Here is a 14,501-nt window from a genome sequence, read left to right as displayed (position 1 = left end):
GACGGATAGTCGAACTTCGATATGTAAATAGAGTTAACAGAAACCTTTTGTACCTACATTTTTGACATGTTTACAATTTACGAAAAAATGAGGTTAACGTAAATTCCAAGAGCACATTCCAAGCATTCCTTTGTAAATTCCAGTTTTAAAGCTTGTTTTTAATGGGATGTGATGACTGCACGTATTTCCCACTAATAAATTTAAATTTGTTTTAAATCGCCTTTTGTCTAAAGTGTTGTGTTAAGTCGGTTTGGTAACAATGTCGAGTAAGCCGAAAATGTACATTCACCAGATGCCCTACAATGAAAGAAGACAATTATGTGTTATTCTGGATAGGAACGAGCTCTGGGTGGAATTAGGGATAAAGCATATGCAGTACGACGAGGATACGATAGAAAAATTAAAGAGGTTTATATCGATGGGCCCGATGGGTCGTTCACCCTCCTGTGAACTTTTACATTTATGGTCACACCAAAATCACACCGTAGACGGTATGTATAAGTTCATTAATTGTTTTTGTACCAGTTTACACAGATTTTAAACTATCCAAATATTGGCTCCCCTATTAATTTTACAGCAAAGTTGTAAATAGGTTTTTAAAGGTCTGCTTATGCTGAATACACATGCCAGTTTTCGCATGCAAAAAGCTGTATCTGTTTTGAAATTAAAACTGACCAGGTAACAATGCAAGACACCCTGTATTATTTAATACTTTTTCAGAACTTTTTATTCTACTGCATCGAATGGGATTGTACAACGGCATGTATTTGATCAAAGATTTGGTGGAGGACAAGTACCACAAACTGTTCAATGTGGACCACCTCACTGGACTACTGTCATCTGAACTGAAGAAGTTACGGATACCAGACAGCAAAGTTCCATCAGTAGACTTTGACAATACCACCAAAGAAACACTCAATAAAGATTGTGGTCTCGACAACGGAGTTAGTTCAGAATGTAATGAGTCAGGCATTGTGGGTAGACTTCTAAATGGGCCGGTTGATAACGGTAAGGCTTCACCAACCAGAGCTGCAAGACTCAATGACTTTGGGTCAAATGGTGTTAAAATGAGACATTTTTCAAAACTTTTAGGTTTTTTCTTAGTTACAACCATTTAAATACAAAAGTATTTCTTTTATAATAAGCATTTGATGGTAACAAAACTATTGCAAAAGTGAAAATATACCAAAAGTACCCCTAAAAACGTCAGTATGCAAAAAAGAGTGTCTCATATTTAACCCATAAACAGTCATAGAAATTAGACATAGAAATTTATCTCTTTTATTAGTAAATCTTGAATAAAAAAACCTACACTAATAAAGAATACCTACATACAGGGTCCGGCAATAGTGCGTCGGGCATCTGTAGCTCCTAGTATGTATGAGGATGTATTTCAGGAAAATATTTAACCTTCTATAGGGTGGCTTAAAAAAGTGTGAGTGGATCGGGATTATTTTTTTTGAATGGAACACCCTGTATATTATTGCATTTTTGGCCTTCTTCCAGATTGTTTCATAATCCTAGATATGAGTAAATATATTTTGATAATTTCAGAGATATTAATAAATAAATATTCAAGACCTGTCCTGAAATCAAAACTATATTAGATATTTACTTTAGATGGTCTATACTTACTTTGCTATAAATATCGTAATCACAAGTCATATAGCGTTTTCAAAATTCTACGCCAAATTTTCTGAAATATTGTCCTTGTAATAAACAAGGATATTGTCAAGGTGAAAGTGTATGTAGCTGTGGTATGTAGCGCTAAAATGTATTACTGGTTGCCTGCACAACCGCAACGTGTCAAGAAAAATGGCGCATTCGCCAGAAAGTAAAATACATTTTTAGGCGCCATCTCTTAATCAAGTCGACAAGTAAGCGAATCAGACAATGGAATTGTCCAGTATGAAGTAGAACCACGGCACATAAAACAATCGGCACGCCAACTCTACTCAGATTCCATTGTTTAAAATTTCTATAAAATTTGACCTTGTCGGCGCCATTATGGTTTCCTAGTCAGGGCCGGATTAAAACGTATTAAAAAATTTCTCAGAAAATACGACAGGGTCGTATTAAAAAAATACTGTAATTGACTGTAACTGAATTTTATTTACAATACTGTTGTCCAAACAAATGAATCGTTAACCGCGCATACTTCTCGAAAAGTAAAAATGAAAAAATCAATTAAATATTTCACTGTAGAGAATAGACAATTAAAATTAAAAAACATGCATCTAACAAAAACATGCCAGGAGTTACAAACAAGAATTAAAAAAATACCAATAAAATATTTATTGAACAATATAAAGAGGCTACGTACAAATTATGCCCATCAATGGGCGTAGCAAATTTTATTAATATTCAAATTTCACAAATTAATAAATCCACAATTTTTTTTGAGAAACTTCTATTTTTTTCATGGCAGGAAACAAAGTAGGTACCGCATTGTATTTTATACGGTTACAAAGTGAATTGGTAAACATTTTAAATTCAAAGTGAACAGAACACAACCTGTACTTGTGGGCCTTATTTATATCTTCAATCAAGTCTTCTCCGTTAGCTGCAATTGCCCATGTTCTTACCCTAAAAATGTATTGTTAACTTATTTTCGATATACTCATTTTATTTATTTTTATAATTATATTTAAATGAATAATATAATGATTTTTAAATTGAATTTTTAATGTCTAAATTCTAGATACAACATTAAATTTTATTTTACTAAATATTTAACATTAAATCTTACTAATATTAAAGTTTGTTAAGATTTTTAATTAGATCTTCCTATTTAGCTGAATGTCCTAATATGTATACTACTGTTTTTTTTTACAACTAAAATATGTTAAAATAATTAATCACATATATACATACCTAATAGGATCTCTAGGAAACAGAAAGAAACTTTTATTGAACAACAAAAATAAAACTACTAAAACAAATTATATTATATAATAATAATAATAGCTCCCGTATGACGCCTTGGGAGTAGCAAGGTTCAGCTTGCCATACTAGAGCCGTTCGGTATACAAAGGAAGGTAATGTGGCTAGCACTACGCTTCAACCGTCTATTATTACCTCAGGATTGTGAATCCCAAGTACTCATTTAAAGCTGAGTCGACCTAGGTACCCAAACTATTTTTATTTTAATAAAAATTGTCGGCTGATGAAATGCCGGGTGTGGGATTCGAACCCACTACCTTGAGATTGGTAGACGAGAGCCTGTACATCTACGCCACCGGGCACCTATTGGCAACTATATTACATAAGAAACGAAAATAAAACTAGAAAAACCAAATATATCACATAATAAACAAAAATAAAACAACAAAAACAAAATATATCACTCAAGAAAAAAATCAAAATAAATTAAGCCGCACGCTACTGACTCGAATCTGCCGTAACTGTGTGTTGTCGCTGAAAAAACTACGACACTGGTTACTTTCTGTTGATGGAAACCCTAATGGCGGCGTGCGCGACGGTATGCGCGTAGCGTTCCCGCCAAAGAGAGTTAGCCTGCCGTGTGATTTATATGCCGTGGTAGAACGCTCTCCGAGAATTGTAGAGGTTTCGAGAAGCAGTCAATAGAGTATATAAGCCGGCGTAACCGGCAGTTGGGACAGTTGAAGTTTTTGAAGTTTAAATATACCGCGCTTTAAATTATTTTTTATTAATTATTACGAATCGGACAATTTGGTGAAGGAATTTTATAAATAGTTAGTTTTGTGTTATAAGTAGTAATTGTGTGTATAAAGTGAGATAATAAATTCGTTATGTATTTTATCGTGAGTTTAAAATAGTGGACCCACGGAATCCGTAACAATATAAAATATTTTTTTTTATTTTTTAAATGGAACACCCTGTATATTATTTTTTTACTAGATGGAGAGTTAAAAAATGAACATTTTTGCACTTAAAGTATTTCTAAATGTTTAATGGTTTCGCAGATACATGCAGTATTATTTAATATGATAGTTAGTGGTTAGTATGTGTTAGTTTTGATAAAAATTTACTGGTGGAAAATACCATAATGAAATATAAAACCGCGAATATCTGCGAAACCGTTAAAATTTTTGAAATGCTCTAAATTCAAAAAATGTTATTTTTTTAATTTTCCATTTATTGAAAAAATAATATACAGGATGTTCCACTTAAAAAAAACGAAGAAAAATTATTTTATATTTTAGAAAGTTTGGCGTAGAATTTAGAACATCCTGTATAATTTACTATTAGCATATTTATAACAAAGTAAGTACAGGCCATCTAATGTAAATACCTAATATAGTTTTGATTTCAGGACAGTTCTTGTATTTTTAATACTTTTTTAAGAAAGGCTGAAAATATATAATATTGTTACGGATTCCGTGGGTCCACTAATTTAAACTCACGATAAAATACTTAACGAATTAATTTTTTTCTCACTCTGTACATACAACTTATACCGTGGCTAACGTCATATTCAAGGCCTGACTGTCTTGACAGTTCTACCGAAGTGGTCCAGAATTAATAGTCGTAAACAAACCAATCTGTATTTTTTACGCGTTTCTATGCTAATAAAATTATACTAAATAATTTTGAGTGAATAGTGAACTATCTAGATCCGATTCATAACATCCTACCCGCGAAAAAAACCATACTTTCGGTAAAAATTATAGTAACACCGGCGATGCCGGCTGTGTGTCCGGGCTAGGAAAAAGTTGGGGAATTTATATAAAAACATAATTAATAGCGTTAGTGTTAGTGTATAGTGTTAAACCAACGTAAGCGACGTGTATTTTTATGTAAAACAGTTTTCGTTTCTTTATTTTTACTTTGTGAAATCAAAAATTCCGCGACATTGTTCTGTGCCTGTGCCTTGTAGCAGCAATTATAATAAGTCCTCAGGATCTGTCTACATTCTCTTTCCCAACAATATTAACTGTAACTAGGTCACGTCCAAAACCTACAGAACATGCTGTGCCTACAATTTTTCCAAATCAACCCTCTTATGGACCCTCTGTGCATGTTCCTATAAAGAGAAAACGTCCCGATGAAAGAAAACAAGATTTGGAAATTCAGGATGAAATAAATATTGAAAAGTATTATTATTATTATGAAATGGCAATATATTTTAAAGAAATTAAATGAATTTGTACTTTATTTCACAGTATTTTATATAAAAAAAATGATATCTTTATCTTTTTATTTACGATTTATGGAGATGGTTACTTGATGAACATCGAACTACAAATTACTTTAATGTTAATAGTTAATTCTATCTGATATCCATATTTTTTAAATATGTTAGGCAAATTTTTACAATTATTTTTAATTAAACTTTAAAATGTATTCTGCCGTTATCATATACAATACATTTTCTTAACTTGTCGATAAACGTATAGTTTTCAAATTTTTTAATATTTGGAAACTTTTTATCACAGGTATATTATTACTAGTTGCTAAATACTCGCTAACGCAATTTTAGGACACGCTTTTTATTATCTAGATTTTATTTTGTTCATCTTATGCTGTAGTTTATTTCATATTAATATTCGTGCTTTAGATCTAAATTTTAATGCTATTCAATTACTTTAACGCGATAAAAAGTTAATGTTAAATTTTAATACCTTTCTGTATAATATTTTTCATATTTATATTAAATATATAGCAAAACTATCAATAAATACTATTATTTATGCAAAACCTATATGCAGTACCATATGGCACAATACAAAAGCCGGACTAGTGCGGTGACGTCACAAATCGATGTCTCTGGCCTGTCTGTCATGTTGGTCATGCTTATACTATTTACAACACAATTTATGCAACTACTATTACTCTAACAGTACTGGCACCTTCGCCAATTAATTCACAATTTAAAGCGCGGTATTATCAAACTGCCAACTGCCAAAGCGCGGGCCTTTATATACTCCCTGGCGAGTGTTTCTGGAACGTTCTAAAAAATGCTGTAATTTTCTTTTACTTTGTGGCGAATTCGCCAGGTTCCTCAATGCACGTTGCGGTTATGTAGCAGTAATGCAGTTATGCAACCAGTAATACAGTGTAGCGTTACATACACCTTGACAATATATTTATATTTAATTATTAATATCTGTGAAACTATCGAAGTAAATTTACTCATATCTTAGAATTATGTAAAGTGATATGAAAAGAAGCCAAAAATGCAATAATATACAGGGTGTTCCATTTAAAAAAAATCATCGCGATCCACTCACACTTTTTTGAGCCACCCTATAGAAGTAAAACTATTTTCCTGAAGCACATCCTAGTATATACTTTAGGTTTGCACTTAAACAAAAATCTCAAGTTTTTTATTCTAGGAGCTACAGATGCCCGACGCACTATTGCCGGACCCTGTATAATTCGAATCAAGATATACACTTTACGAAAATTACTTGACTTTAGTGATGGGCAAAACTGTTATTTTTAGATAACAGTTGAAACTGTTATAGTTATTTATAAAAAACAGCTTAAAATAACAGCTTAAAAATAACAGGTTTCTTTATTTTATTGCTAAATATCTGAAAGAATATGAGGCGGTCACCGCCAGGCGTATTAACGCAGTTGCAACAATGACGTGCTCGGTGGTAGTATTTCCAGGGTGTCATAACATTTCTAAATATCGATTGTTATCTAAAATACCTCTCTAAAAACGGGGGTTGTTTACAAATAAGCGCTGTTTACAAATTGCGATATAAAAAAGCCAAAATGCCGCCACTCGTCTATATCTATAAATTCCGATCTACCTACGCCCTACCCCTCGATCCGCGTAGATTCTGAATTGCGTAGCAGTGTACAGGGTGCATCTCACTCGACGGGCGAGAAGCTCTTCGTTATGATTTTACCATTTGCGGTCAAAAAATAGCAATATAAGAAAATGTGTAGTATATTCTTCATAAGTAAACCAACTACACACTAGAGTTCGAATTAATTTTACACTTAAACTAGCATGTACAGTTTGACAAATATAGGAAGAGACTTGGGGATAGCACCGGTCGCGCACACGATAGAGAGAGAACGCATTCGGCGGAAGAGAGATGCAGTTACGCTACGAAAAATCTGATTGAAGCAAATTTGTGGGATGTCCACTGCGCATCGGGGGGCGTCTCTTATTTTATATTTCTCACGTCTCTAGCTATACTTGTTAAGTTGTACCCGCGACTTCGTTCGCATCGAATTATTAATTTGTAATGGTGATGATAAAGCAAAGCAAGAATTTCCATTAACATACAAACTGGATAAAATTTTCTCACATTTGCCAAAAATATGCTTTAAACGTCGAGCAGTTTAAGCAGAATCGTGGTTAATCAATTACTCAACTTTTTGGAACACCCTGTATTATTTTTTAAAAAATTTCAAAATATGTAAAAAAACAAAATAAATTATGCGTGTCCAATCGTTTTCCCGAAAGACTAACCGTTTTTTAAATAATAAATATTGTAATATTTGAGGGGCGTTTTCACCCTCTTGGAATTTGAGATTCGAGAAACCCCTCCTTATCGCACCTCTACACCCCACAGTCAATCCGTTTACCAAAAATCAGCTTTAAACGTCAAGCAGTTTAAGCAGAATAGTGATTACTCAGTGGTCATATTTTATGAAACACCCTGTATATATTTTGTAAAAATCTCAAAATATGTAAAACAACAAAATAAAATATACGTGTTTAAGAGTTTTTTCGAAAAACTCACCAGTTTTTAAATAAAAAATATTCTAATATTTGAGGGTGGTTTCACCCCCTTAGAATTTGAGTTTCGAAAAATCCCTTCTTATCGCACCTCTACACCCTAAAGTCAATCCGTTTTCCAAAAATCAGCTTTTTACGTCAAGGGCTTTAAGCAGGATCGTGATTAATCAATGACCAGATTTTTCAAAACACCCTGTATACATTTTTAAAAAATCTTAAAATATTATTCTGAAAATTTTTCAGAATAAATAAATACTTAAATATTGAAACTTAATAACAAAGTATTGAAACATACAGCGCCATAATATCTCGACCTCCGCCCGTTATGCTCGTAACAGGTTGAAAAACAATATGTATCTAAAACAACTGATGCGTTATTCTCCAACCTGTTTCAAACCTCCGATTATCTCGAACGCCGTTCTGTTATGCTCGTAACAGGTAAAAAAACAACATAGCTAAAACAACTGATGCGTTATTCTCCAACCCGTTGCGAGCCTCCATCGACAATCGACCGATGCAGCAGCGCTCCTTTCCCACTCCTGTTATCTCGACAGCCAGGCGTTATGCCCGCAACTGTTTCAAAAAAGCTGCTTCTTTTATATCCTATTATTTTTAAGCTGTTGTCAGCACAACACGACGCGCCGCGCCGTAGCGCATACCCCACTCCGTTGTCCGTTGTATCTCGCCGCCTGTATCGATGGTTGTCGAAATAATAGGTTTTCCATCCATACTAGTTGTTTTTTGGAATTGCTTCGAGCAGCATCGAATTTTGTGGCGGTGCAGAGCGCCGACTTCGTTTCACGAACACTCGATCTCTGAGTGTCGTTATTTTATATCTGTTATTTTTTAAAAGCTGTAACGGTTGCGTTATGTTATTTCTAAATAATTGTTATAAAATAACAGATAGTTAAATAACAACCCATCACTACTTGACTTGAAAGAAAATGATTTAAGTCAAAGACATAAGATTTAAATCATTTTAATTTTAGAAATGACTTGAGATTTAAGTCTTTTGAAAACTGACTTGTTGCAGCTTTGTCACCAACACAAAACCAACAGCTGGATTCGAACAAAATGCTAACCGCTCACGTTGTTCAGAGTGCCGGAGCCACCCCACTGATCCCCTACGAAGATCTGGAAGTCGCTACTCAAAACTGGAGTACTTCAAGGGTCTTGGGTCAGGGTGGGTTCGGTACTGTGTTCAGAGGAACGTGGAAGTGTACCCAGGTGGCGATCAAGCGCTTGGAAACGAAGCTGAACAGCAAGAAGGACTTAACCGAACAGATAAGGCAGTCTATTACGGAGTTGCATTGTTTGAACACTTACAGGCATGATAATATTTTACCGTTGTATGGATACAGTATTGGTAAGTTTATTTCTAGTTATTTCTTATTGATAAACTGTCCTTTTATACCTAACTAATTACCAGAGCTGTTGGTAATATCAAAGAAACTAAACTAAACTCTCTTAAAAGAATCTAAACAAAAATAATATATATAGAGAGAGAGAGAGAGAGAGAGTTGTTATATATATATATATATATATATATATATATATATATATATATATATACAGGATGACCCATTTTCGTGTATTTTCTAGTGTTTATGAGTGGAGATACAAAGATGGGGTTTTCATATCACTGAACTACTTTTTTTATGAAACTAAAAGATTAGGGTGATTCAAAAAAATATATATTTTTTTTCATGCAAACAAGCTCAAAAGTTTCAATTTGGCGTGAAAAGATACCAATTAAAATTTGAGCCCCTTAATATTAATATTAAGACTGCCCACATCACGTTTTTCTATTTTCCATAAGAAAACTATGGAAAAATTTTGTTCTGCACCTTATAAATTTTATTGCTTGCCTGTCCTGTGTCATAAAAAAGATCCTTTTCCTTATTTTTGAGAATTGAACATTCTACAAAAAAGGTCTCTTATGATTTTTCGAGAAACCTAATAGTTTGAGAGTTATATGAGGCTAAAATTCAATTCATCGCAAATTTTAAGGTTTTTGATGCATTACAGCAAATTTGATGGTTTTATTGAAAGAAATTACCCAAAAAAATCATGTTTATCTTAAATTTAGTTTCTTAAACAATAATTGTTAATAGTTTTTTGCAGTAATGAGACCAATGAAACCCTTTGAGATCATTTTTAGCACCAGTTGGCTTCGAAATCATAGTTTATCCCGTTTTTGTTTAATCTAAAGACAAAAAATTTTCTTCGGTCATTTGAAATACTTACATTGGGAATACATTAACTGACGATTGCTACTTGTAACAAATACTGTAGTTGCTTTTCATCTTTAGTGAGGTAATTGTTATATTCTTCGATTAACGAAACTCCTTTTCCAGCTACGTCATTCGTTACTTTTAATGATTTAAAAAATTCAGCATATTCGATGTAATTATCATCATTAGACCAAGTTGAAATGTAATTTTCTAAAAAATCGCTCGGTAAATCAAATTTTTTAAATAATTGCAATGATCTTTTTGATACAAAATCACTTAAATATTTTTGTTGTTTCTCGAAACCTAATAGCACAGAATATCTAGCTACGCAACAGAAGCCTCGTTACATGTAAAAAATCGTAGGTCTCAAAAGGAGACAGACTTTTAAAGCCTGTCTCCAAATCAGATATTTTGATGCGGTAGTTTCACTACTACATAACAGAGGGCGATAAATTTAAAACAAAAAACAGTTTTCTACAAACGAAATTTAAAAGAATTTTATGCAGTGTTGCCATTGTGTAATTTATATTGTAATACTTCCTGATAAAGCCTACGTTCAAATTTGCTACATCATTTAAACATATTAAAATAGATTAGAGCTCTTTTTTCAAACATTTAAGTATTTAACTTGCCATGTTAGTTGGAGTTAAATCTTACGAGCTGAATTAAAATCACTTCCTGACGTTTGATTCTAACTGAATCCTAAATTTTGATTGTAATTCGGCGACAATATAATAAGTATTGTTCTACTATTATGACACCACGGCGTTCGATTGGGCTTAACTTGGTATAGTAAGTATCTTCGGTGACATTGTAATATGATGGTACTATGATGTATCTACTATGATGCATAGGTATATATAGTGGTACCTTAATATAGTACCATATTACAATACCACTTCCTGACGTTCGATTGAGCTCATATTTGATTATACTTGCGTATTTTTGATGACATTGCAATATTATGGTACAATGAAGCATATCAAAGGGTACCATAATGTAGTACCATTTTACGATACCATTTCCTGGCGTTCGATTGGGCCCAAATTTGATATACTTGTGTTTCATTATAAAGATTTGTTTAATTATAATTTTAATTTATTTTACGAATTTTAATTTATTGTACGATGTCGTGACAGCAACTTTTATGCCGAACTAATATATTATTAATTGTACCTGTGTCACTTTTTAAAATCTACCTAGGTCTATATAAATAACATGGCAAACAGAAAAAAATTGTTATTATAGTATTTTTTTAGTCAATTAACATTTTTTGTACTGCATTTTAATAAATCATTTCCATTATTATTAAACGTATATTTCATTACTAACGTTTCAGCATTAATAAATATCACTATCAATCGCCCTGTATATTATTAATTTTAAAGGTAATTAAAGTTATTTTCTTAGTTAACATAATAAAGTAATGTATATTAAAAATGTATTTTGAGAGCATATGTTTTCTAATTTATTTTTTTATTTTTATTAATTTATTCTAATTTTAAAAGCCAAACGAATAATTAATATAAGTGTATCTAACAAGAAACGAAGAATAGAAAGAAATTATTATACACCAGAAAAAGAATGGGATGCCAATTAAAGTCTGTTTGAATCTGGCAACTGTGCATATTTTGCCGAGCTTCAAGGCCGTCGACGTGCCGTCGATCTACGTCGATCCAAAACCGAAAGTTGAAAATTTCCAATTATATTCTGATTATGATATTGTCGCGCCATCTAGTATTTTATTTGTGCAATTTTAGCTCTTTCATTTCGAGTATTTTTCTGTTGCGTAGCTAGATATTCTGTGCTAATAGTTTAAAACCATAAGAGACTTTTTTTATAGAACGTTCAATTCTCTACTAAAAGTAAGTAAAAGGATCTTTTTTATTTCACACGACAAGCTAGCAATAAAATTCTTAAGGTACAGAACAAAATTTTTCCATGGTATTCTTATGGAAAATAGAAAAATGTGATGTGGGCAGCCTTAATATTAATATTAAGGGCTCACATTTTAAGTGGTAACTTTTTACGTCAAATTGAAACTTTTGAGCCTGTTGGTGAGAATTTTTTTTTTACTTCTTTGAATCACCCTACTAAAGATGCTACACACAGATTTGTCCTAGCCCTTTTAGTTCCTGAATTAGAGGGCGAATTTGAAAAGTTTTAATTTTTCGACGCCCCTGGTATCTTGATTGCACCATGACTTATCCAAAAAATAAAAACTGAGTTTCGTAAAGTTTTTCACGTAGAATCCAGTGGCGTAACTAGTTTTTCGCTGAAACCTGCATTTTCGAAATATCACTCAAACTTATTATTTTTTAAATGGGACACCCGGTATATTGATCGTTTCGATCAAAGTCGCGACGCCTATAAACCGCCTCGTGTGTTTTCACATTGAGAGATATTCCAAATATTTCAAGATTAAAGTATTAAGTTGCTATTTAAAAATTAATCATTTCAGGAGGTCCCTATCCTTGTCTGATATATCAGTATATGTCTGGGGGTTCACTAGACAGCAGGATACGGACAAATGATATCAGGAAACTGCTAAATTGGCCCAAGAGACTTACAGTAGCTATAGGTTTGTTTCTTTGAATAAGAAGACTAAGGCAGGAGCATTATGCTATCCATGTATTCATGCAGCATGGTAGGCGGAAAAAGGACTCTAGGGTGGGGATCCTTGACAGTTCTGTTTGACGATTCATTTGACACATTTGAATTTGATTTGAAATTTTGTGGATTTACGGAGCTTATTTTATGTTATTTATTATTTATTCTACTACTGATAGTTGTATAAAGGTAGTAAATCTAGATGGAAATTGTGGCAGACCTTAAATTAACAGTGACACTATCGCGATTTATCGAAAAGGACTCTAAAATAGTTGGTTGCGTATCGTGCGGTAGATCTCGGCATAAATCGAGTGAAATAATGGAACAACTTTTCGCTAGTAAGTGACTATATAATATACATACGTGTAGTAAACCGATCATTTATGAAATTCACTTAAATTAACTAATTATATATTTTTTCTTGCATTTTTGCTTTTATTTACCACTTGTCAAAGATTAGATGTCAAAGAATTTACATACGTCAATTTGACTTACCTGCTTCAGTAGCGTATCGGATGTTTGTGTTAATAAATAATTATTAAAACTTATCTATTTTTATTATAATAATATGTTTTTATAACAATTTTAATAACTACCAATATTTATTCACAACGTAAAATAATAAAAAATATTGAGTCTACCGCACGTCTACCCTACATAATAGTTTTACATTTTTTAAATAAAATTAGAACGGCACTGATAAACCGGAATTTAAGTCGGCCATATTTGAGTCCCATCGCGGTGGACCTAAGATTTTTGATATGCTCCTTCCTTAGTCTTCTTATTCAAAGGTTTGTTTATATAGATTAAATAGTTAAAGTTACTAAAATTATGCCATACACCCAGGAATTAGATGCTAAGTTTAATATCCATAGAATCTGTGCAACTAGCATTGCAAATATTTACTAAAATTCCTTTTTAGGCACAGCCAGAGGTTTGCAGTTCCTCCACACCACCCTGCACAACAACAAACCGCTCATCCACGGCGACATCAAGAGCGCAAACATCCTCCTGGATCCCATGGACCACCCCCGCATCGGCGACTTCGGCCTGGCTCGCGAAGGACCTGATAACAACTACACCCACATCAAGGTGAGCCGCATCCAAGGCACCTTACCCTACCTCCCCGACGACTTCCTCCGATCGCGCCACTTCAGCACCAAGGTCGATACTTACAGTTTCGGCATGGTTTTGTTCGAGCTGGCGACAGCGATGAGCGCTAGTAACCGGAAGACGATTTTTTTGAAGGACCAGGTTATCAATCATCCGCCGGATAGAATTTTCGAGCTGAAGGATAACCGGGTGCCCGGTTACGATTGTATATTCAGTGAGTTGATCAGGATCGGGAAGAATTGTGTGGAGAAGAGGGCCAAGGACCGGCCGGAGATGGTCCAGGTGTTGCTGATGCTGGAGGAGGTGGCCAAAATGAAGTCGGAGAGCGGTAAAAGTAACGATGGGTGTTTGGAGGATTCGTAATAGAGTTGGGAATTCTAGTTCCTCCAGAGGAATAGTTCCTTGAACTAGGTCTTTAGTTCACAATAGTTCCCGACTAACATTGACATCCGCGTTGCTTGCTAATGGGTTTCGTTGTCAGTCAGAACTATTCTCAGTATAACCTGTATAATTTTTATAATGTATGAAATATAACGAGACGTGTAATTGCGTATGTTAAAAACATATAGGTAAGTTTTATTGCAGATAAAAAACAAAAAGAAACTCAAATCAGAGTTTAAAAAACTATATCACAAATCAATTGGAGCAAATAATACGAAAATTTTATAAAAAATTGCATTTTTCGTACTTCAAGCTTTCGGTTTTTATCTAAAAATTCAGAATATCTACTTCGTTTTATAAGATATTTCTTAATTTTAGTGACCTAAAGTAAAATATTCAAAGAACAAACTAAAAATCAAAAACAATATCCACGACAATTTTCTGTGGTAATTGCGCCGGCTGTAGCAATAGACAAG

The 14,501-nt window shown here is 33.2% G+C and overlaps 1 protein-coding gene across 1 annotated transcript; it reads left to right on the top strand.

The window, feature by feature from the left end:
• The first annotated feature begins 99 nt into the window (after positions 1 to 99).
• LOC115877325 (serine/threonine-protein kinase pelle-like) lies at positions 100 to 14,134 on the top strand. The gene is made up of 5 exons (XM_030893469.1): positions 100 to 491; positions 721 to 1,008; positions 8,721 to 9,053; positions 12,383 to 12,502; positions 13,454 to 14,134. The coding sequence occupies exons 1-5, from the start codon at positions 260 to 262 to the stop codon at positions 14,005 to 14,007; spliced, it is 1,527 nt and encodes a 508-aa protein (XP_030749329.1). The 5' UTR covers positions 100 to 259; the 3' UTR covers positions 14,008 to 14,134.
• The last annotated feature ends 367 nt before the right edge of the window (positions 14,135 to 14,501 follow it).

Source organism: Sitophilus oryzae, unplaced genomic scaffold (assembly GCF_002938485.1).
Source record: "Sitophilus oryzae breed Bouriz unplaced genomic scaffold, Soryzae_2.0 scaffold_1443_pilon_pilon, whole genome shotgun sequence".
NCBI lineage: Eukaryota > Metazoa > Arthropoda > Insecta > Coleoptera > Curculionidae > Sitophilus > Sitophilus oryzae.
Note: the sequence above shows the minus strand (reverse complement) of the source record. Positions and strands in the feature narration are given on the sequence as shown.

Excerpts from the sequence above, each read along its gene's own strand:
- LOC115877325 (XM_030893469.1), top strand. The coding sequence starts at position 260 with ATGTCGAGTAAGCCGAAAATGTACATTCACCAGATGCCCTACAATGAA. Across the intron at positions 9,054-12,382 it reads GTTGTATGGATACAGTATTG|GAGGTCCCTATCCTTGTCTG; the intron begins GTAAGTTTATTT and ends TAATCATTTCAG. Across the intron at positions 12,503-13,453 it reads GAGACTTACAGTAGCTATAG|GCACAGCCAGAGGTTTGCAG; the intron begins GTTTGTTTCTTT and ends ATTCCTTTTTAG.